At 33.4% G+C, this 22,836-nt stretch overlaps 1 protein-coding gene across 9 annotated transcripts in view; it reads left to right on the forward strand.

Moving 5' to 3' along the window:
* Positions 1-22,836, forward strand: part of Vrk2 (VRK serine/threonine kinase 2) — a 90,136-nt gene that overhangs the window by 41,943 nt on the left and 25,357 nt on the right. For all 9 annotated transcript variants that reach the window (XM_074049762.1, XM_020163860.2, XM_074049763.1 and 6 more), the window contains one exon: positions 16,324-16,456. In XM_074049762.1, the coding sequence (XP_073905863.1) occupies positions 16,324-16,456 (133 nt within the window). The remainder of the gene's footprint in view (positions 1-16,323; positions 16,457-22,836) is intronic.

The raw sequence follows: 22,836 nt of genomic DNA on the forward strand, positions 1-22,836 counted from the left end.
GAGAGGTACAACCCTAACTTTACCTTGTTCTAAGTGGTTTTCCAGTTTCTCCAGTACTACCTATTTTTTAAAAAAATACTATCTGCTTCAGTGATAATTAGATGCTGCTTTTATCATATATTTAATTTCTTAATGCTCATATTTATTTCTATACCTTCTATCAAATCCTACTGGCTTATCTATTTATGCATCAGTACAATGAACAAATACTGATACATTAATTTTTCAGGCTTTATAATGGATTTTAACATTTGGCTAGCCTAGTAGTTCTTCATAGCTCTTTTATTTTCCTGTGCTGGAATTGAAACCTGGGTCTTCATGAAACATGCCAGGCATCTTTCTACCACTGAACTGCCCTCCAGGTTCTTTGTAACATTTATTTTTTTAATGTTATCCTAATTATTCATATTTTTCTGTATTTAATCTAGTTTTATTAAAAATATTCAGCATTTTTACTGAATTTTATTAAATTTGAAAATTAACTTGGGGAAGACCTGACATCTTTATTATGTCCACCCATCAATAAGGAATTTTACATTTTTGTCTTCAGGAGTATTTTAAATCAATTTTGCCCCTTTCTTATTATATTTATTCCTAAATTTTATACCTTTGTGTTGGCATCATCAGTGTGCTTTTACTCTCATTGTCTTTTTTGAGTGATTATCATTCATGTATATGAACATTCTTGACTTCTAGGCAGTAATTTACTACCCTGTCAATTAGCTAAATTCTTTTGATGTTTGAAGCAATTTTATCAATGGTTCTCTAAGGTTTTCTTAGCAAACTTTCATCTCATATGCAAATAGATATAATTTCCTTCTTCTTTTTCAGTTCTCACATTTGTAATTGATTTATCTGAATTAATTACGTTATTTAGTACTCAAGTACAGTACTTAACAGCAGTGAAGTTAGCGGACATTCTCGTGTCCTACTGATCTAGTGAGAAGGCCTGAAGTACTGACCTACAAAGCATGGTGCTGGCTTTAGAGTTAAGGTTTTGTCACATATGTTTGAATTTATGTGTGAGTATGTTGTGTGAGTTTGTATGTATGTGTCTGTTTTTAAAGTCAAGTTAAGGAACTAACCATCAATTCTTATGCTCTTGAATACTTTATTTTTATTAAATGGGTATTGAATTTTTTCAAAGACTTGTTTAACATCTATGGAAATAATCATCTTTCTCTTAAATCTACTAATATTAATATATTGCTGAGCTTCTAATGTTGAACCCATTTTACTTTGCAAGGATATATCTCGATTTGTTATGTCATAGTATTTATTTAATATGGTGTTGAAGTGTGTTCACTAATATTTTATCTGATACTTTCATGTAGATATTCGTCAGTGATATTTGGCCTGTAATTTTCTATTTTTGTATTTACCAGATTTTGGTATCATGTTGTACTTGCTTCATAAAAGTAATTTTGAGGTTTTACTACATTTTCGATGTTCCCAAACTATTTCTGTTAGAGTGTGACCATCTGGTTCTTGAGTGTGAAACCATCTGATTCTGCTGCTTTTCTGTGAGTTAGTTCTTTGTAATTCTCTACTTTTCCCTATGAAAACTGGTTGTTTTAGCTCTTTTTTTGTGTGTGGTGCTAGGACTTGACCTCAGGGCCTGTACCTTGAGCCACTTCACTGGCCCTTTTTTGTGTGTGTAATGGGTTTTTTCGAGATAGGCCCTCATAAGCTATTTGCCCTGGCTGGCTTTGAACCCCGATCTTCCTGATCTCTGCCTCCTGAGTAGCTAGGATTACTGGTGTGAGACACCAGTGCTTAGCTGTTTAAGCTCTTGATCTCTAGTTGGGTCAATTTTAGTAGTTAATCATATTACCTAGTTTTCATATTCATTTATATTATGGTCTGTATTGTAGTTTTTTACACCTTAAATTTCTCTACTTCAGTGATTATTTCCTTTTAACTATTTTCTATTTTATGCCTTTGTACTTTTTGTTTTTAGTTTTTTTTTAGAAAGGCTATATATTCTTCTTTTACTAAATAATAGTTCAATGGAAGTTTCTTGTATTTTCTTAGGAAAAGTGGTTTAAAATATTTTATTAATGCTTAAATTTGTTACAATATGATAAAGTTATTGTTTGTAGTATTTTTGCTCATTGGAATATACTGTTGCTTTGTTACTTTGAAAATTATCTGTTTTTGTTATTCTTCATGTTTGTTTTCACTGCCCAAAACATGTACCTGATTGACCATATTGTTTATTCCATCTGTATCATAGACTTTGTCCACTTGACTTGTTTTACAACAAGAATGTTGCTTAAGTCCTTTATTAGAACATTTCTGTTTGTTTCCTTGATTCTCCTGTAGTTTCTTTTTATACATTTCATTGTTATGCTATTTCACAAATAGTCATTACTGTATTTTGCTATGTTTCCTTATTTTGCATGCTTTTTTAAATTTTATATTCTTTAAAGTTTTGGGGAGAAGGAGCTACTTTTTTGAAAGTTTGTATTTTTGTTCTGATTACCTTGATACTTAAAACTTTTAAAGATGGTTTTGACCTACTTTTACCTTATTTAACCTTTTACTACTAGTATGGTAATTTTTTGTGGTATTCATTTACTTCATGTACTACTTATTCACTATTGAACTTAGTTCACTTGTCTGATTCCCTTAGCATTGTTGATCATGTTTTATTTGCACTAATTTACTTTTTTATAGAACATGTATCATTTGTATACTCTTCCTTCATTTCCCCCACACTTATTTATTCTTATATATAATTAAATATATTAGTTGCTCACCCTGCTGCTATCCTTTTGCCAAAGTTACATAGTCCTATTTTGATTGGCTGAAGCATACCTATAAGAATAGCATTCCCTTGCATGTTTAAAACTTTTTATAATAGTATCACTTTAAAGATAAGCTTGGATGGATTTTAACTACTCAGTTAACACTTTTCTTATATCACTTGAAAAATACTGCTCTGCATGTTAAAAACAAATCTGGGACTTCCTATTCTTCATGTCATCTCTATTTTAATAAGAGTCTTAAGGAATTCTGTTTATTAGACAAAACACTAAAAAAAGTGCTTCAGAGGTAATATTGTATTTAGTATAGGAAATAATATTTGTCCTTTTTATTTAGTTAAAATTATTTAAACTAAAAATGAAATTTTAAATTATATTAAGAAACATTTACTGAATAGGTGCATATTTAGAAAGGACAATATAAATAAATTTGAACTAATTTTCAAACCTTTATTATATGAAAGTTATTCTTATATTCTTTAATAAAATATGTTTATAAATCTGAACTTCCCAGATAAGTAGACAGATATCACCCTTTTGGACTACCTGAGCTAAATTTTAAAATTCTCCTTAAATTTACTGAGTTTAGCACATAATATGGTGCTGCATAATTGATACCTAAGAAGTTGGGCTGATGAGTGCTGATCTAGTATTTAGAAAACAGACATTTTTAAAAATTTCATTACTTACACTGACATTACCAGAAATGATTCTGTGTGGTGGTTTTGAATAACACCCATTTGGCTGCTTCTCCAGTGCTACAGCAAGAAAGCTGAAACAATTTGACTAACATACCTTTTATTTCAGTGTACAAATCCTTAATTAATCTGCAAGGATGTCCCTTTGTTGATCAGAAGCACATCCTATTTTTCATATGCTGGTATGTAACCTTGCTCTTAGGTGAAGCCTGTCTTAATGATGTTAGTATATAGTGATCTTCTTTCCTAATTTCTTTTAGCTCCTACTCTATATTTTAACCCCATGAGCACTCAGATCTCACTTGTGTTATCATATATTCTGTACTAAAATGAACTCCTTCAGGTTTATAGGTAGGTGAACTTCTCTCTTTTTTTTGTATTCCTCATAGCACCTGTGTTCATACTTCTTTCATATAAATCTTCAAGAAATACTTATTGATTGCCCAAGACATGGGGCCAGTTTTGCTGCAATCAGTGCCTTTGCATCACTTAGTGCCAGGAGGATCGTGATTGTAAAACTTGACCATCATGCTCCATGTGTTTCTGTTCAAAACTACCTACTGAGTCAGAGAGGATGGCCTTCCCTGGCAGAGAATAGTTCTTCTTGTCATCATGGGTATTAAATATGACTTAGGAAAACTGTGTTTTTTAAAAACATAAGTCACATTTCGTTCTTGACTGCTGGGAGTTGTGCTGGACTGAGCAGGGCTGCAGTCCCAGCTCTGCCCTTGAGCAGAATTGCAGCCTTCAGCAAATCATTTAGCTTTTTTGTACTTTAGCTTTCTAGTCTATAAAACAGGAGACTCCAACTAAGTGATCTCAACGGTTCCTCCTAGGTCTAAAATTCTATGGTTCTCAGAATATTTTCTTCAAGTACTAAGTGTTCATTGCAAAAGGTAATGCTTCTTCTAAGGTTTCCAAAGTGTCTTACCTTTTGTTGCAAGATTAGGAAGTTAAAAAGTTTAAATTTAGAAAATACATTAATGATCTTGGAGAAGGAATTGTAACACCTGACTGTTTCCAGTGGCAAACTACTCTCTTTCAGAGTCCTTAGGATTTCCATGGGGTAGGATCATAAGCCTCAGTACAGTTGCTGGTCACTGTTTACTAAAGAGAATTCTAATACAATCTATGTATCAATCACGGTTGCATGTATGATGGAGTATGAAAGTGTGTAAGAATTGTACATGCTATGTGCACATAATATGGTTTCCATTTAATACTATACTATACAGTTACCATATAGTATTAACATTTTCTTTGTTGAAAACACATAAAATATATTTCTGGAGAAGCTTCTACATTTCATTATCTCCAGAGTAGTGTTAGGTATCTTAGTTTGATTATAACATAATATTACTAGCTGTGAGGTTGTTTTAAAGTATTTTGATATCATGAAGATAGGGTTCCACCGTAGATTAAATAATATAGTAGCATTTATAGTTACTCATGACATATAATCGTATGTATATTATTCTTTTCTTTTTTCCTAGAGAGGTTCTGCTTTGTATTTTCAATTGAGAGATGAGACTGGAATTGTTCCTGTAATTTTAGTTATGTGAACTTTAAAAATTAATTTTTTATGAGTTTTATATTAGTAGGATTATTTTTACATATACATTTTCATTGAAATTTTCTTTGCCTCAGTATAACTACTTATTAGATGAATATGTTCTTTTTTGAGCTTTAATAACTTGCTGTATATCTAGATTTTTTTAAGATTAGTTCTGTGAGCCACTTTGGAATTCTTTCAGTTTGATTTGCTAAATGCAAATAAAACCAGACCCAAATTTCATTTAACAGAAATTTTCTTTATATTGTATTTTTTAAATGTATAAATAATCAAATGGATGGTTAGTTAATAGTGTTCAAAGTTTATTCTTAACATGGGCATTTTAAGATGTCTGCTTCAAAATCAGATTAGCACCATATTTTAAAAAATTCATATTTCATAATACTGTGAAAAGGACAGCTCTCTAAACATGGACTGTTAGAGTTATTGTTATTATTGGAGGATAGTCATTTGTGAAAAATATTAAAGAGACCAGTATAATAACTATAATTTAGAAACCATGGTGTCCATCTTTAAAAATTAATATTTTAAGAAGCTTATTTTCCAGTGTTAAGATTCTGAGAACCTGTTTAATATTGACTCTAGGAGGAGGATGCATTTTTAGAAACATTTTATTTTGAAAAATTGTAAATGTACTGAAAATTAGAAAGCTCTATATATACTTGGATTTAAAAATGAATATTTAAAATGTTCATGTTATCTATTTTGTCTGAAATATTTCAAAATAAATTTTAGGCATCATGACACTTCTTAAAACAAAATATTTAAGTACATATGTATCTTCAAACACTGTGCTGGGTGTGGTGGCTCACCCCTGTAATCCTAGCTACTCAGAAGGTGGAAATTGGGGGGATTGTGGTTTAAAGCCAGCATAGGCAAAAAGTTCATGTGACCCCCATCTCAATCAATGAAAACTGGGCATAGTGAAGTGTGCCTGTCCTCCCATCTATGTGGGGAAGCTTAAATAGGAGGATTGTTATCCAAGCCAGCCTAAACATAAATGTGAGATATTATCTAAAAAAACAGCCAAAGCAAAAAGGGTTAAGGATATAGCTGATGTGGTAGAGCACCTTCCCAGAAAGCACGAGGCTCTGAGGTCAAACCCCAGTAGAGCCAAAACAAGCAAACACCTAAAAACAGTTCATTGTACCATCATATAATTACCATTCTTAACAAAATTAACAGCTGTTCCTTAATAGCTGGTATAGTTTTGTTTCTCCTACTTCCTTTTTTCTTTATTCTAAAATTCATGTTAGTAATTCAAGTAATTTTCATGCCAATTATACTTCAAGTCTCGTTTCCTTTTTTTTACAACTTAATTATGTAGACTTCTCTGTGCCCCAACTTTCCCTTCTGTAAATGAGTAGCCAGGTGATCTTTTTGATCACTTGGCTCTTGCCCACCACAACTGGTGGGTAGTTACAAATCTGATTTAGAAAAGTAGTTGTATAGAATTAGGCCAGTGTGATTTTTTTCAGTATATCTGGAGATCAAGTTTCTAATTTTGTAAATAGGAAAACTTGGATTTTGTTTTATCACCAGCAACACAGAGCCTGAGATATAGTAACCATTCAATAAGTAATTGAAAAGTGAACAATGGGAAGTTGAATGGACTAATGAATAAATGAATTAATTAGTTAGTCAGTGTTTCTTATTCAGCATACTCTTGGAATTCTCAGCTAGTGCAATAAGACTAAACAGAAGTCAAACAAGGAAAGGAGGAAGTCAAGGTATTGCAGATGACATGATCTAATGCCTAAAAGACATGGAAAACTCCACCAAAATCTCCTTGACTTCATAAATAGTGTCAGCAAAGTAGTGGGATACAAAGTCAATTTACAAAAATCAGTAACCTTTTTATACACCAACAATGAACATACTGAGAAAGAATATAGGAAAACAATTCCATTTACAATAGCTTTAAAAAATAAAATACCTAGGAATAAACTTAACAAAGGAAGTGAAAGACCTCTACAATGAAAAGTATAAACCACTGAAGAAAAAACTTGTAGACTAGAGAAGATGCCAAGATTTCCCATGCTCATGGATTGGCAGAATCAAGTTGTGAAAATGGCTACACTATCAAAAACGATCTACATGTTTAATGCAAACCTCAACAAAAGTTCAATAACATTCATCACCCAGAGATTGAAAAATCAACCTTAAATTTTATTTGGAAGCACAAAAGGCTGCAAATAACCAAGGCAATACTGAACAGAAAGAGTAGCACTAGAGGTATCACAACATATGACTTCAAACTATACTATAGAGCCATAACAATAAAAACAGCATTGTACTGGCACAAAAACAGACATGAAGACAAATGGAACAGAATAGAGGACCCAGATCAGAATCAACTCAGCTACACCCATCCTAATTTTTGACAAAGGAGCCTAAAATATGGAGAAAGGACAGCGTCTTCAACAAATGTTGCTGGAAAAACTGAATATCTACATGCAGAAAACTGAAACTAGACCCATGTCTTTCACCCTGTACAAGTATCAACTCAGTGGATTAAGGACTTTTCTCCTAGTATAGGAAAAAGTAGGGAATACACTGGAACTAATAGGCATAGACAGTGCCTTACTAAATAGAACACAAGTGGCTCAGCAACTAAGAGAAGGGATGAACTACATGAAACTAAAAAGTTTTTGCAAAAGAAATGGTCACCAGATTGAAGAGGCAGCCCACAGAATGGGAGAAAATTTTTGCCAGATGTACATCTGACAAGGGAATAAAAACCAGGGAATACAGGGAATTCAAAAACACTCCCCCAAAAATCAATGACCCAATGAAGAAGTGGGCAAATGAACTAAACAAAGGTTTTTCAAAGGAAGAATTCCAAATGGCTTAAAAAGCACATAAGGAAATGCTCAACATCCCTGGGCATAAAGGAAATGCAAATGAAAACCATGTTAAGATTCCACCTCACTCCTATTAGAGTGGCTATCATCAAGAACACAAACAACAACAAATGCTGGCAAGAATTGGGGAAAAAGGAGCCCTCATATACTGTTGGTGGGAATGTAAGCTAGTACAACCACTATGGAAGATAGTTTGGAAGTACCTTAAAAAACTAAAACTAGAACTGCCATATGATCCAGCAATACCACTCCTAGCAATAACTGAAGGAATGTAAGTCAGGATACGTAAAGACACTTGCACACCAATGTTTATTGCAGCACTGTTTTATATATATAAATGTTTTACATTTATATATGTGTATATATAAAATACACACACATACATACAGTGGAGTCTTATTCAGCCATAAGAAAGAATGAAACCATGTGATTTGAAGGTAAATGGATGTAATTGAAGGGCATCATGTTTAGTGAAGTAAGACAGACTCAGAAAGACAAAGGCCACATGTTTTCTCTCATATGTGGAAGATAGACACAATACAAATAGAAGCAATATGAAAAACAGGTTACACTAAGGGTAGGTCACTAATAGGAGAGGGAGGGTAGAGGAAGGAAGTTAAGAAGGTGAATATGGTTGATGTACTTTTTAATGTTAATTAATAAAACTACATTACTTGTCTGAATTTTGTGGTATTTATATCATGTGTTAACTTCTTAAGGTATTTGATTTATATTGATTCATTTCTTCATTATAAATAAATGCTTATTGATTTATATTGATTCATTTCTTCATTAGAAACAAATGCTGATTTTATTTATAGAAAGAATGAATATAGAAATCACCATAAGGGGTGTTAAGATAGAAAGGCAGAAAATAGAAGGCATGAATGAATTAGGGTTACAATGCATATATAAATGGAAATGTCACAATGAAACTCCCTGTATAGCTTTCTTAAATAAAAATGCCTTTTTTCAAAAACGGAAAACAGGAAGGTAAAACAGGTCCTGTCTAGGCAGTTGGTACCAGTGGAGTGGGGGAGAGGATATAAGGAAAGAATATAAGGAGGGTGAATGTAGTGGAAATTTTATGTACTTATGTATGAAAGTTGAAAAATGAGACATGTTGAAGCTATTCTAGGAATAGGGGAGAAGGGATAAAGGAAAATGATGGGGTGAATTCAACTATGATATAGTGTAAGAATTTTGTAACTGTCACAGTCAACAATAATATGGTAGTTAAAAAAATTAGTCAGTGGTCAGGAGAAGCAGGTACAGCCAGCCAGTACAGCTGGTTATAGTATAGTCAGGAATAGTAGCTAAGTCATTTGTACATTTCTTAAGTTCCTAATGGGAGTGATCTAGCCACTGTGTCAAGAAATATTACTATTTCATATTGCAATTATGAGTGTTTGCTTATAATTCTGGCAACATTTTGCTAAGAGAAACAGAATAGGAACTGCTAGGGGTTGAATTGTGTCCTCAAAAGCTGAGAGGTACTAGCCCTGTCCCTTGTACCTGCAAATGTTACCTTATTTGGAAATAGGGCCTTTGCAGATGATCAAATTAATATAAGGTCATAAGCGAGGATCCTAGTCCAGTATGATTGGTGTACTTATAAAGTGTGTGGGGGGCACCCAGAGAAGGACATGCATACATAGAAGGAAGATGATGTGAAGCGATAGGGAGAATACTATCTACAAGTAAAAGGAATACCTGAGTCCACCAGATCCTAGTAGAGAAGAATGGAACAGATTATCCCACATAACTCTCAGAAGAAATAGAGAATAATATTTCTTAAGATTCCTATGCTGATAACAAAAGTATAACTTACTACTTTTCCCCACAAGAATTCTTTAGATTTATGAAATATGACAAATATTCTGATTAGGTGTTATTTTCTAGCTATTACTAGTGCTTCCTATGTACTTACTGGATACTGTTCTAATGCTTTCACATATTTAAATCATTTGATTCTTCCAATACCACTTTCAGGAAGATACTATCCTTATTTTTTTTAGATGACAGGGAGAAGTACAAAGAAGTAAAGTAACTTGGCTAAGAACACAGTGTTAAGAGGTAGAGCCAGGTCTGAAATCCAGGACTCTGGTTCCAGAGTTCATATCCTCATCTGTGAGTCATTGAGTCCTCAGAATTGAAAGTTGTGCTTCCCTCTGAGCTAGTCCAACTGTTCTGTGCTCAGGATTCCTGGTTGTTTGAAGAGCAGTATAATTTAACCTTAATGGAAAGGAGATCCTGTACTTTTTTCAATCATCGGGTACTGTGTCACTCAGTCCTACAACATTGACAGAACCAGTAGCTACTTGGATTAGGGTATTCATCACTAATTAGATAGTTTGCTTCCAGTATAAAAGTGATTGCTCATTTCTTTCCAAATCTCTTCTTTTTCCTTGTATTCTCTTTTTCTCGTATTCATTGAATCTATTTATCCAGCCAGGCACACCATCTTCACAGTTTTTTGACTGTCTCCCATGTCCATCCTCTTATCCTATAACTTGTGCCTGTCTTCTTTGTCTCCCTTCACCAGTGCCATAGCCAACCTCCTATTGCCTCTTGCCTGGACTGGGCTATTCTATTTTTTTTTTTTTTTTTGGTGCGACAGGGGTTGAACTCGGCTTTGCAATAGAAAAACAGATGCTCTACCATTTGAACCACACCTCCAGTAAATTTTGCTCTGGTTATTTTGGAGGTGGGAGGGGGTTCACGAACTATTTGCCTGGGCTGACCTTGAACCCTTGATTCTTCCTATCTCAACCTTTGAAGTAGGTAGGACTGCAGGTGTGAGCCATCGACACCCAGCCTTATTAATTTTCTTAAATTGACTGCTTCCATATTCTCCTTATCCTGCTGCTTGTTCTGATGATATTATGTCTTGCCAAACCCTTAAGTGATATATATTTGCTAACAAAAATTGTGTCCCAGCTTCCTTGAAGTTTACAAAGCTCTTTGTAAACTAATACAGTTTTCCCCTAACTTGCGTTGTTTCCACTGTCTGTGCTACCAGCATACACTGACCTACACCTCGGATTTCCTTCTAGTGTTGTTTCTTCTTTTCTGCTTCCGTCTTTCAAGATTCAAATTAAATATTGCTTCTTTTTCTGAGTCTCCTGAATAGAAATAACCTACTCCTGCTCAAAAGCCACATAAACTGTTATGCTTTTGTCAGAGTGCATGGTACTAGAGACCTACAGATGTGCTTAATCCTCTCCCTTCCCTCTATGAAGGGATAAAAAACCAAAACTCAGCATTCTACTTAGACTGATATAAGTTCAAATCCCAGCTTTGCTAACTACTAGGAATTTGTTTCCCATAGAACACCTAACTTTATTCATCCTATTTTCTCATCCTTAAAGATTATAAACTTTTTAGAGTTATAAAGGTTAAGTGACCTGACTAATGAGAAGCTCGTAATGCTCTCACTTAGTGAGAATTAGTAAATATACATTTCTTTTTCTTTTTTAAAACATGTTCAGTTCCCAATAATTTAGTATGCCTGGTGTCCAGATATGTGTTGAAAAGAATTTAGTTCACTTTGTTCAGTTCTTATCAAGTCAAATCATAAAAATTTATTTAACCCCGTGCAGAAAACTTTATGTGCTTTCATAGATGCAAAAGTGTGTCCACATTGTCTTGGCCCCACCTCTCCTAGGAGCTTTGAGCCTCTAAATGTAGAACCAAGGCATAACTAAAAGAAAAAAATAGTAAATCCATGTGGACACTAGTGAAAAACCAATAAATTGCCTGTGTTTTAAGGGAGCTACATGCCAGAATTCGATTCAGGTGTGAATGGTGAATCCAGGGAGTATGAGTGTGAATTCAGAAAGTATGATAGGAAGTAGAAAAATACCAAAAAAACACTTGGGATATCCCTGTAGAGGTGCCTCCTTGAAGGTAAAGGTCCTTCTTATGGAGATTGCTTCAAGGAGAATTATCACAGGCTATTATCTTATCTAATGGCTGGCTTCATCCATCCATCTCAAAAAATAAAGCAGTGTAAGAGCTTACAAGCACCAGCCAGCAAAGGATACAGGAGGTAAAAACTTAAATGAGTATAGAACTAGAGAATGTGGTTATGTATGGGTCTAGCTCTGGCCAGGTAAAGGAGGAAGTTGAATTTTGAGACAGGTCTGCTAAGTATGCTCAAAGGATAATGTGTTTTTCATCTTCATTTCACTCATTAATCAAAGCTATGATTTACTGACCAACTGTGTCAAATCAGGTTCTCAGGGAGGCAGATGCTGAAAAGAATTAGAACTACAAGGGCTTTAATGGAAGAAGGGAACATAGTACTATGAAAGGAGGAATAAGCAGGTTTGGACATGGAAAGCTTTCAGAATGGGATGTTGATCTGATGCTGTGAAAGGATAACAAGCAGAATTGGACAGGGAGAGCAGACTGTGATTCAGATTTGGTAGTCTTCCCCAACCCACTGGGGACTCCACAGCAAATATTGCCCATGAGAAGAGATACCAGTAGGATAAAAATGGCCACACTGTCCTCTCCATGTGGAGGCTATTAGCCAGTGAAAGGCCACTTTGTGTATGGGACTGCACCTCAGTGGCTACCACATTATCTCTTCAGTCAAAAATTAAACTTGAAAGTTAAAGTTCATGAAAGTATTAACGCAACTTGGTTGTTTACTTGGGGGAACAAAGAAATTCACTAAATTAATATCACATTAATATTATACCTTTTTAGAAGTTGGATTTAGTTTTGGTGACTTATATTATTTGTGTATGTCATGATATTTTTTCATTGATTTAGTATGGATGCATCTTCCTTGTCTACCTCACAGAGTTGTAAAAACACATAATAGATATTGAGGACCATATGGAAACGCGACCATATGGAAATATGAGATATTGAGGACCACATGGAAATAGAAAGATCTCTAGAATCAAATGATAGAGAACAGACAAGGCTGTGTCTTGTACTTATGGAAGAAGAAAAGGGCTACTGAATTCATGGAGAGTGTGTTAAAAGAAAATTGTTTAAAATGTATTAGGAAGCTAGCTATTTAATTATTCCTATGGCTAGTCTTATTAGTAGCAATGCAAATAAAGCCCTCACCCCCTACCCAATCCTGGCATAAATCTTGAGCTTCCTAAGACAGACTTGTCTAAAACCAATATGTGAAAATATTATACATATTTATCATACTTGAAGAATATTAACTATGTTATTTTCATAGGTAAAAAGGACTAATATAAAAAATTGACTAAATCCAAATTTCACTCTTGGTTAGAAGTTTGCAAACTTTTAGTGCAAAGAGCTAGATTGTAAATATTTTAGGTTTCTGTGAGCTCTATGGCCTCCCTCTTTCCTTCCTTCCTTTCTTCCTTGATTAATTCCATCCTTCCCTCCATTTACATTTCTATAAAAATTATTCATAATTTTAAAGTGTATAAAAATAAGACCTAGACTGATGCTACTATAGATAGTTTTTTTTCACTTCAGCATAAGTTTAGAAGTTGACAGAACCCCTAATTCTGTATATGCTAGAGAGAGAGAGAGAAAGAGAGAGAGAGAGAGAGAGAGAGAGAGAGAGAGAGAGAGAGAGAGACTATGAATGAGAGTAGATTTGAGTTCTGCTGGCCTGAGGTGGGATTCTGCTTCCATCCTTTACTAGCTTTGTTACTTGGGCAAGTTACTTATGTACTGGGATGAGACCAGGGCTACCTGGCTGGGTGTGGTTGTCTAGATCTAATGAGTTAATTTGTGGAAGGCACTTTGCCCGTGATTATCACATAATAGAACCCCTATAAATATTACTTTTCTTTACTCCTTCCCTTTTCATGTTTGTCAACGTTTCTCTGCCTTTTCCCCTCCCCTTCCTTTGAATTATTCTAGAAAAATTCTTTACTACTAAGTTATTTTAGTACAAATTTCAACTTGCTAAGTTGAGTCAAATTAATTTGTCAACATTTTTATTACTTGGGAAAGATTATTTACAATAGGTCTCTACTCACCAAAGACAGTCACCCCTAGAAAGCTTCAGTACAGTTCCATAATAAATATTTCCAAACATATTAATATATTCCACTAGCAAAATTTTCATGAGAATTTTAGATAATTTTTCCTGTTCAATCCTCATGGAAGCTATAGGAATATAAATATGTTGAACCATAAGCTAAATTAATAGATATCCAAACTAGGGCCAACAAAAAGGAATATATGAGAGTAAGGTGGGGATGGAGTGTTGTTCATTTTGCTAGAGGAATCTTAACTTTATATTTTGTTCAATAGTCTTTCATGATTATTTGAATCCTTCCTGTTAACCCTCTATTAAAACTACCAAGAGCATTCGTGGTTGAATTGTGTTGTTGCATTACAGGTTTCTTCTTTATAACACATGCTCCTTGAGGCTGTAATCATGTATATTTTAAATTACTTTTAGTTCTGAAATATTCATTGACTAAAATATGTTTAATGTATGTCTTCTTTACTGTAATGTTAGCTTCTTGTGTTTAACATAACCCTGCTCTGCCCCTCAAATTTTGCACAACCTAGCACAACTCTATGACCTATAGCTCAGTGATGACCAAGGTAGTCTTAAGGCTCCCTAAGCTTGACTAAAGTTTTGACAGTTTTCTGTCTGACTGTAGTTCCCTGACCTCCCTTTTAAAAGGGCCATTTATTTAAGAAAACTTGAAACTTCTCTGCCCCTTTGAAATGCTAGATATTTCTCCATCTCTTACCAGTTATACAGTATTGGCTTGTCTTTGTTAAGAGTCCAGGAGTTACCCTCTGCAGAACGGTAGTGTCTGTGGGAGGTGGGAGCATAAGTACCGGTCAGTAAACATAGATGGTATAATCACATTGACCAGTATCCCTCTGCTTTCTCCTTCTACTCTTCCCCTAGCTTACCCCAGCTCAGAAAATCTCTTCTGCCTTTTGTTTCAGTGGAGCTGAGTTCAAACTCTCTCCCCTATTTCAGCTGTCTTGAATAAAGTCTCCCTTGTTTAACCTGTCTTTGAAAATGACTGAATGTGAAGGCTGCAAAGTCAGAACTGCCGTATTATACTGGCTCAGTTTTACGGCACAAGTCATATGACCTCATTAAGCTTCAGTTTCCATGTGGATAAAAATAGAGATAGTGATAGGACTAAGGCTAGGATGTCTTGGGTCAATGAATGTCCAGTACCTAGCACTCCACCTGGTGCATAATATCACCTCCTTAAAATTTAGGTCTTATTTTTTGGGCTAATTAGTACAAGGACTGCTTCTTGATAGCTTTTTTTTCCTTGAATAGTAAAGTGGTCTGATGTATTGAAATTTGATTGGTTCGTGCTGTGTTATCGGTATGTACTTTGCCAAATGAAATACATTTGTCTTCATGAAATAAAGACAAAACTGCATCAGACACAGTGAAGACAAGCAATTGGTTATCAAAATTCCTTCTATTTGGGCTGTCCTAAAACAAAAAACTTAAATAAACTAATATCCATACTTAGTTTCTTTTAATAGACTTTACTTCCTAAACTGCAGATTATATTATAATACTCTATATAATATGTCTTGAAGACATTTTAAAACATTGCCCAAATCCCAAAATTTTAAAGAAATGTCTGTGAAACAACATGTGTTAAAAGTTGAAACTGTTTTTTTTTGTGGGGGTAAAAGAGAGCATGATAACATGTATTTGGGTGCTACCTTACTATTTTCTAAATGTCACAAAAAAGTCTAATTAAAACAATTGTCTATTCAATGTAGCAATATCCATAAAACTACTCCTCCCCTCTTCCTTCTCTCTCCAAAAGTAATCTGAAGAAAATCCCCTTGAATATTTATCTGACTTTTTTTATACTCTTATTTCTGTTTGGAGACCATGCATGCAATTCTGACAGACTCCGGTAACAGTGACCTTATGGATCTCTGTGAAAGTCCATTCTTAAGTAGAGACAACATGAAGGTGGTTTTTGTTTGTTTTTGAGTCATTACATTCCACTCTATTTTTATACTTCCTATTAATGGAGACTTACTCAATGAGACTTACTCAATGAGATTTATACTTTTAGGATGTTTTCTCTCATCTCCCTTCCCTACTTAACAGTTTGTGTTTCAAAGGGACGGGTTACAAGAAAAGAGAGAGCTTCACATGCTATGTAAAAACATAAGAAGACATATTGTGGTTTATAATGTCTAGATGTCTACCTGTAGGGAAGGAAACAAGAATCTAAGTCATTTCAGAAATAAGATATGCCTATGATGAAGTAAAGATTTAAATTGGAAAGTTAGTGTTATAGTCCCCATTTGTATGTATTTTATCATAAGGCACCATTTGGTTTAATAAAATATGGATCTGAGGCTCTTTTAACTTACTGGTTTCTTAAGACTTAATTATAAAGGTTATATTTTCAAAGGACAAAAGCAATATTCATGTGTCTGTTCCTGTCTTCCAGGTTTACCTTGCAGATTATGGACTTTCCTATAGATATTGTCCCAATGGGAGCCACAAACAGTATCAGGAAAATCCTAGAAAAGGCCATAATGGGACAATAGAGTTTACCAGCTTGGATGCTCACAAGGGAGTAGGTGGGTTTTTTTTTTCTTATTATTTTTATCTCAGAGGAATGATTAGAGTCAAGAGTAATAAAGCTGCCTGAAATGACCTCTTCATAGTCAGTTTGAGGAGTAAGAGCATTGGCAAGGTTTGTTTTTTTTTTTTAATGAAAAGTAGTGCATTCCTGTTATGCCTAGAAATATTTCTTTCAACAGTGGATGGAGATATAGACTGTAACAAGTGAAGAAGGAGCAAAATGATGTCAAGGAAACAAAACTTAATGTTCATTTTACCTTGAATATCACAAGATTGTATGTGTTAAACTTGGAGAACAGTGCTGAAGTTTTATGTTATAATATCTGTCTATCTATCTATCTATCTATCTATCTATCTATCTATATCTATATCTATCTATATATATATCCCAGATTTGGTAAAAGTGCTCATGTTATCGATTATTCATATTTTCATTGTGCCTTTATTAGATCTTTAGAAGATATCATTGCTCCACAATAAGAATATCTGTTCTAAAACTGTAAAGTGTTAACTTGTGGAAATCTCTCCTAGTCGCCTTTCATGTATCTTACTTATTTAAACTCACTTTGATGGTATTGGAAACACATTTGCAGGTAAATTACATACATAGTCCTTTTATTGGATATTGATTATACTGCCTTGCATTCCAAGGCAGACTTAATTCAACAATTCCCTAATTAGTTAAAGTCATAACCTATGTCTTGTATTCATTTACCATTAATTAAACCTTAGCTGTTTATTACTCTGCAGTCTAAATCCAATAGCTGACCCAGAAAGCCATGGAAAAGGAAGTAGGAGGTCAATATTGAAAATATATGGTGCTGAGTCCCACTGATGGTTGCTTTGTTCACAATCAATATGGTCAATGCAACTGTACTTTCTTAGTTGCTCTGTCAGCAAGACAAAAAGTCAATTCTAATGTTATGCTAGTGAAAAAAATGGTAATTATTGAAAAACTTTGGCTTTCAAATAATATTCGTTGTAAACTTTGTTTATAAAAGTATTTTCAAATGTAGTAAACCATATAAATTATTTTTCAAGAATTTCGAAAGGAGCACATTTTCACTAAAAGGCAGTCAGACACTTGCACTTGTTAATGGTTCTTGAATTGTTATACTAAACTGATACTTTCTAGTGAGCTTTAGTTGGCCCAAACAACTGTATATTATTGCCTTTTCTATTAAAAGGACCATTGGCCATGTAATGTAAGGAGTCTATATCATTTTCCAGAGTGATTAAAACTCACTCTAGGTTAAGGTAGGCCATGAAAAAGTGAAGCAAATGTATATACCTTTGTCCTATCAGGAAGAATCTTAGGTTACATTTTCTGAAGCAGAAATATATACTTTGGAATAGAGTAAAGGAAATCATATGGTTTTTTGTCAAGTATCGTTTTGTTAGAAAAGTAGTGACCACTCAGAAACTTGCTAGTTTTCTGTAAGTTTTCACAATTTATGTTGTTAATAATTTGAAGAGCATTTAAAGATAAAATGGGGCATGGCTGTGATTAAATTAAGAAATGTAAAAAGCAAGTGCTCATTCATAGTGTTTTTTTTTAACTTAAAGTTCTTTATCTCCCAGTGAATTTCATTCTTCACCTTTTCCAGATTTATTGTGTGATATTTAATAGAATTTTCAGAAACCTGAAATTATTTTTTTACCTGTGGTATAATTGGAAATTCATCATACAGATTTTTAAACATTGGTCTATCTAGTGTTATTACTTATGACATTAACTTACTTGAGTACTAAAAATGGCTAAAAAAAAATTATGCCCCATGCTTGTGGTTCATGTCTTATAGCTACTTAGAAGGCAGAAGTCAGGAGGATTGCAGTTCAGAGTCAGTCTGGGGAAGTAGTTCTCGAGACCCTATCTCAAAAAACCCATCACAAAAAATTGTGCTGATAGGGTGGCTCAAAGTGAAGGCCCTGAGTTCAAGTCCCAGTACCACACACACAAAAAATTATAACTGTAGATCAGGCTATATAGAGCTGTTATTTGTTATTCTGGACCACATTTGTATACTAGTAATTCTGAAGGGCCTCTTTAGTTAATTTTGTAGCTTTAGTTGTGCTATATTCATGGGAGATTTGAACAAATTTTTACTCTGAAATGCATTTAAACTTTTTTCTCCCTAAATTATTATACATGTTGAAAAGATTCACCAGTCTGCGTTTTGGGGAAGAAGATTGAACTCAGCATGATTATAGAAAGATTATATGGATACTGGAGAGAATATTCAGGAAAGAGCCTACATTAAATATTTTTGGGAATTGCTGGAATGTTTTATGCTGGAATATTCATTTTATCATATGTCACCAGCAATCTTGTGAAATAGATTCCTTTAATGCATTGTAAATATGATCTACTTTAAAATTATAGGCATAGAAAATTAAATGTCGATATACTCACATATATGTACATATACCCATGCATATATCAATGCATGTGTTTGCTGAAATTTTATTATACAGCTTTAGTGTGGTATATATAAAATGGAAGATTTGATATCCTCAAATATTTAGATACTGTCCATTTCTAATATTTTATGTATAAATTTCCAAAATAAAACATTTCAGTTTAGAATTTTATTAGAAATCATAAATCCAATAGGTAAGTGTAGATTGTCAAATTTTTAAATATTTGTTTATTTTTAGTAAAGTTACTGTGTAGTTTAATCTCAGAAAAATCTTTGTTAGTTCAGCTTCGAGATTAACTAAATACTGAGTTTTATTAAGTACTTTGTATTAAATAAATACAAAGATAATTCCAGGCATAATGTGAAGCTCTATTAGGAGTCAGCCACCCGATAGAGACTGTTAACCTGATCAGACTGTCTGGTCTTTGCTAGTGGTTCTTGTAGTAGTTACTCAGAAACTGAAGCTATAGCCCATTTTTCTGTGCATTAATTAGGTTTTTATAAAGAAAGAGCTTTTATGCAATGCCAGTCACCCCTTTCACCTAAGCATTTTCTGATTCAACTTCATGTAAAGGGAGAGGAAAGGAAAGAAAAAACATTTTAGCTATTAGCTTATGTTGTTATAAACCAAAATATACGCATAGAGATATGTAGAGATGAATTGACAGAAGGATGAATGGATAAATATTCCTAGAACTATCCTACATCTATATACTTATATATATACCTATATATTTTTAAACATTATAGTTGTTATTCCAAATTCAATTCTCTTGTGTAATCTAAATGTATTTTCTAAGTGGCTGAATTGCTTCATTTAGTATAAAATTAGAGTAATGTATGTTGGGCTTAATTCTTCCACTATTAATTTTTTACTTTTCATAAAAACTAGCTAATATAAACATTGACATATTTTGTTCTTGTTGCCTGATAATTAAGGAGAATTATATGTGTGTCAAATACACTATTTTAAAATTTGTTACATTCTTAGTAATGTTAGGAAGCAATATTTTAATCAATGTGTGATATGGATTTTTGTAGATTTTTCTACTCACTGAAGCATGCAGTCAATACCTAATTTCTCTAGAGATATACTGCATTTAACATATTGAGCTTTTTAAAATACTTTAGTCTTGGGCATTGAGTGTATAATACCTGTTTTAATTTGACATCATTCATGACCATAAAACATGATATTTAAATTGCATTTAAATGTCCATTTGTTTATGTAATATATTCAGTGTCAAGAAAAGAAATGTATTGCGTACTTTTTTATTTTTGCCAATTGCTATAGTATATGAAATCCAAGTCTTGTTTTATTTCTTGCATGGCTTCATTTCCCTTTAGCATTCCAACTTACAAAGTGTATGTGAAATAAACTGAAAATGTGTTTCCATGTTACCAAACTTGGAAAAAATGACACAGATCATATAATATTTTATCTTCTAAAAGAATAATTCAAAAAAGGGAACTAATTTTCCTATTATAAGATATTAAGGTAAACTATCTGATAATAAAGACTACTGCCTCTATGTGCCATGTTCCCTTTTTGTAACATGTAGACATGACTTTTAAAGTCTTGACCTATATCTTGGCTTTTTAGTTACTCTGTTTGGTTAAAAATAATTCTGTGGCTAAATGTTAGATGTCTTTGTTGTGTTGAATATCTTTTCCTAATCTCTATATAGTAATATTTCACCAAAAAAGTAGGACTTAGAACTCAAGAGGTACTGGAAAACAAGAGGTCTTGGTTTAATATTTTATTTGAAATGATAAATTGCATTCTACTTTCCTAATACCCTTTTTGAAATTGCAGTAATGGATGGGGTGTTGGTCAAACTTTTATTGCCGTGACAGAATACCTGACATAAACAACTTAAGGCAGGAAAAGATTTATTTCAGCTCACAGTTTCAGAGGTTTCAGTCCATCGTCCTTTGCTTCATTGATTTGGATCTGTGGTAAGGCAGAATATCATGGAGTGGGAACCTACAGCAGAGGCTACTCAGTTCATGGTAAACAGGAAGCAGAGAAAGGGAATACAGGAAGGGATCCAGGTAAGATATAGTCCCCAAGGACACACTCCCAATGACCTACTTCCTCCATCTAGGCTCCACCTCCCACTTTTCACCAGGTCTCAGTAGTGCCCTCAGATTATGAATCCTTCAAGGGATTAATCCATTTAGGTCAGAGCACTCATGATCTACTCACTTTCTAGTAGCCCATAAAGTTGGCAATCAAACCCCAATACATGAGCCCAAGGGGGATTTTTCATATTTATACTATACAAGGTGATCAGCATAATATTTTCTAGCTCTCTATATATCCCAAATGGCAAAATACTGAATTACATAATAAAGAATTCAGTAGAAAAATGGTCTTCAGTTGGAAAACTAAGAACAAACTCTTTCTGCAGTTGTTTCATTTTGTCAGGTGAGCATCTTATTTAGTTGTTTCATACTTTCTTATTGTTGTTTCTGATCGCATATACTCATTTAGGGTATTGTCTGAGGCAAATGTTTTTAAGTTCATTTTATTTCCTACCAGCCCCTGTTTTTCTTTATATTCCATAATATATAAGAAATAAAGTTAAATAAAAAGTACTTTAGACAAGTAATCAGATTCATTTTGGGATTAACACTTATTCTTTTCCATTCCCTTTAGTGAACTGGGATTTTACTCTAGTTTATCTTTAGAGAAAGGACCAGTTCTCTAATGTGATCTTTCTTTGTGCTTGTCCCAGCTTGGAATAACTATTTCACATTTTATATATAAATATTTTTTACTGCAGCCTTTTTTATCAGGATGAAATAACTTGAAATAAATAATTTCATAAGAGGATGGTTGCATGGAAAACTTTGTCAGGGATGCAACTCAGACCTCAGGATCTGCTGCTTGTTCATTCATTGCCAAAGGAAGTATATTTGTGTTATATGTCCTTCAGAATTTAAAGTTAAAATGCCTGCTTTCTTATCTATAAAATAAGTGTAAATAATGCTGTTTGGTGTTAAACTAATGATGGTGACAAATAGTTACTAGACTTAGCATGAGTTTTGGTTTCTGGACTTCAGTGTTAAGCTATGTCAGTTTTTGTTCTGCGATATGGAGCGAGTTATTTAAGCTTTCCAAGCTTCTATTTTCTTATTTAAAATATGGTCAATAATACTTACATTACACTATTCAAATAGCTCTCTATAAATCACATTAATTGTTTTTATTTTAATTATACAATCTAGTGCCAGCTATTTCTGGAATCTGTTTTTTTCTGAAATAGAATTTATGTTCCCACCTGTATCTGTTTTGTTTTTTATTGTTATTCTTTGCAATACATTAGCATTTAGAAATATTAAACAATTGAGAGCATATACTTAATGAAAAGAGTAATTTAATTTGCTCCATATCATTAACCTCAATAAAATTAGATGCTAAATAGTATTTGGAAACTAACTTGAGAAAGTTTAGAGGACAATTTTTATTAATAGCAATTTTGCTACATTTCTAAACAATAGTAAACTTGAATTTTTTGGACATGTATATGATCCTATCAATGATTATATTAATTACCACATGCGACTGAAGAACCTTATGTATTATAATAAGTTAGGCAAATATATGACTAAAAACAACTTACAATATAACTTATATCCAATTGAATGAAAATAAATTAAAAGAAATGCATTGCCTGGCAGTATGGAATTTTAGGGTTAAAAATGGGTAATTGTAGGGCTAGAATTCCGTCTCTGCTCTGTGGATTCCTAGTTGAGGACTCTGACTTACTGCTTCTCTTAACTTATTCTTAAATGAGTTTGAAAATTACATAATGAAAGAAGCAACTTCCAAATTAAAAGGTTTTTAAAATTACTTTTTTTGGCAGTGCTGGAGATTGAACCCAGAGTCTTACATACTACCACTGAGCTACACTTCTAGCCACCCCTCCGTCCCCCTGGAATAAAAGATT

The sequence above is a fragment of the Castor canadensis genome, chromosome 12, assembly GCF_047511655.1.
Source record: "Castor canadensis chromosome 12, mCasCan1.hap1v2, whole genome shotgun sequence".
Lineage (NCBI taxonomy): Eukaryota > Metazoa > Chordata > Mammalia > Rodentia > Castoridae > Castor > Castor canadensis.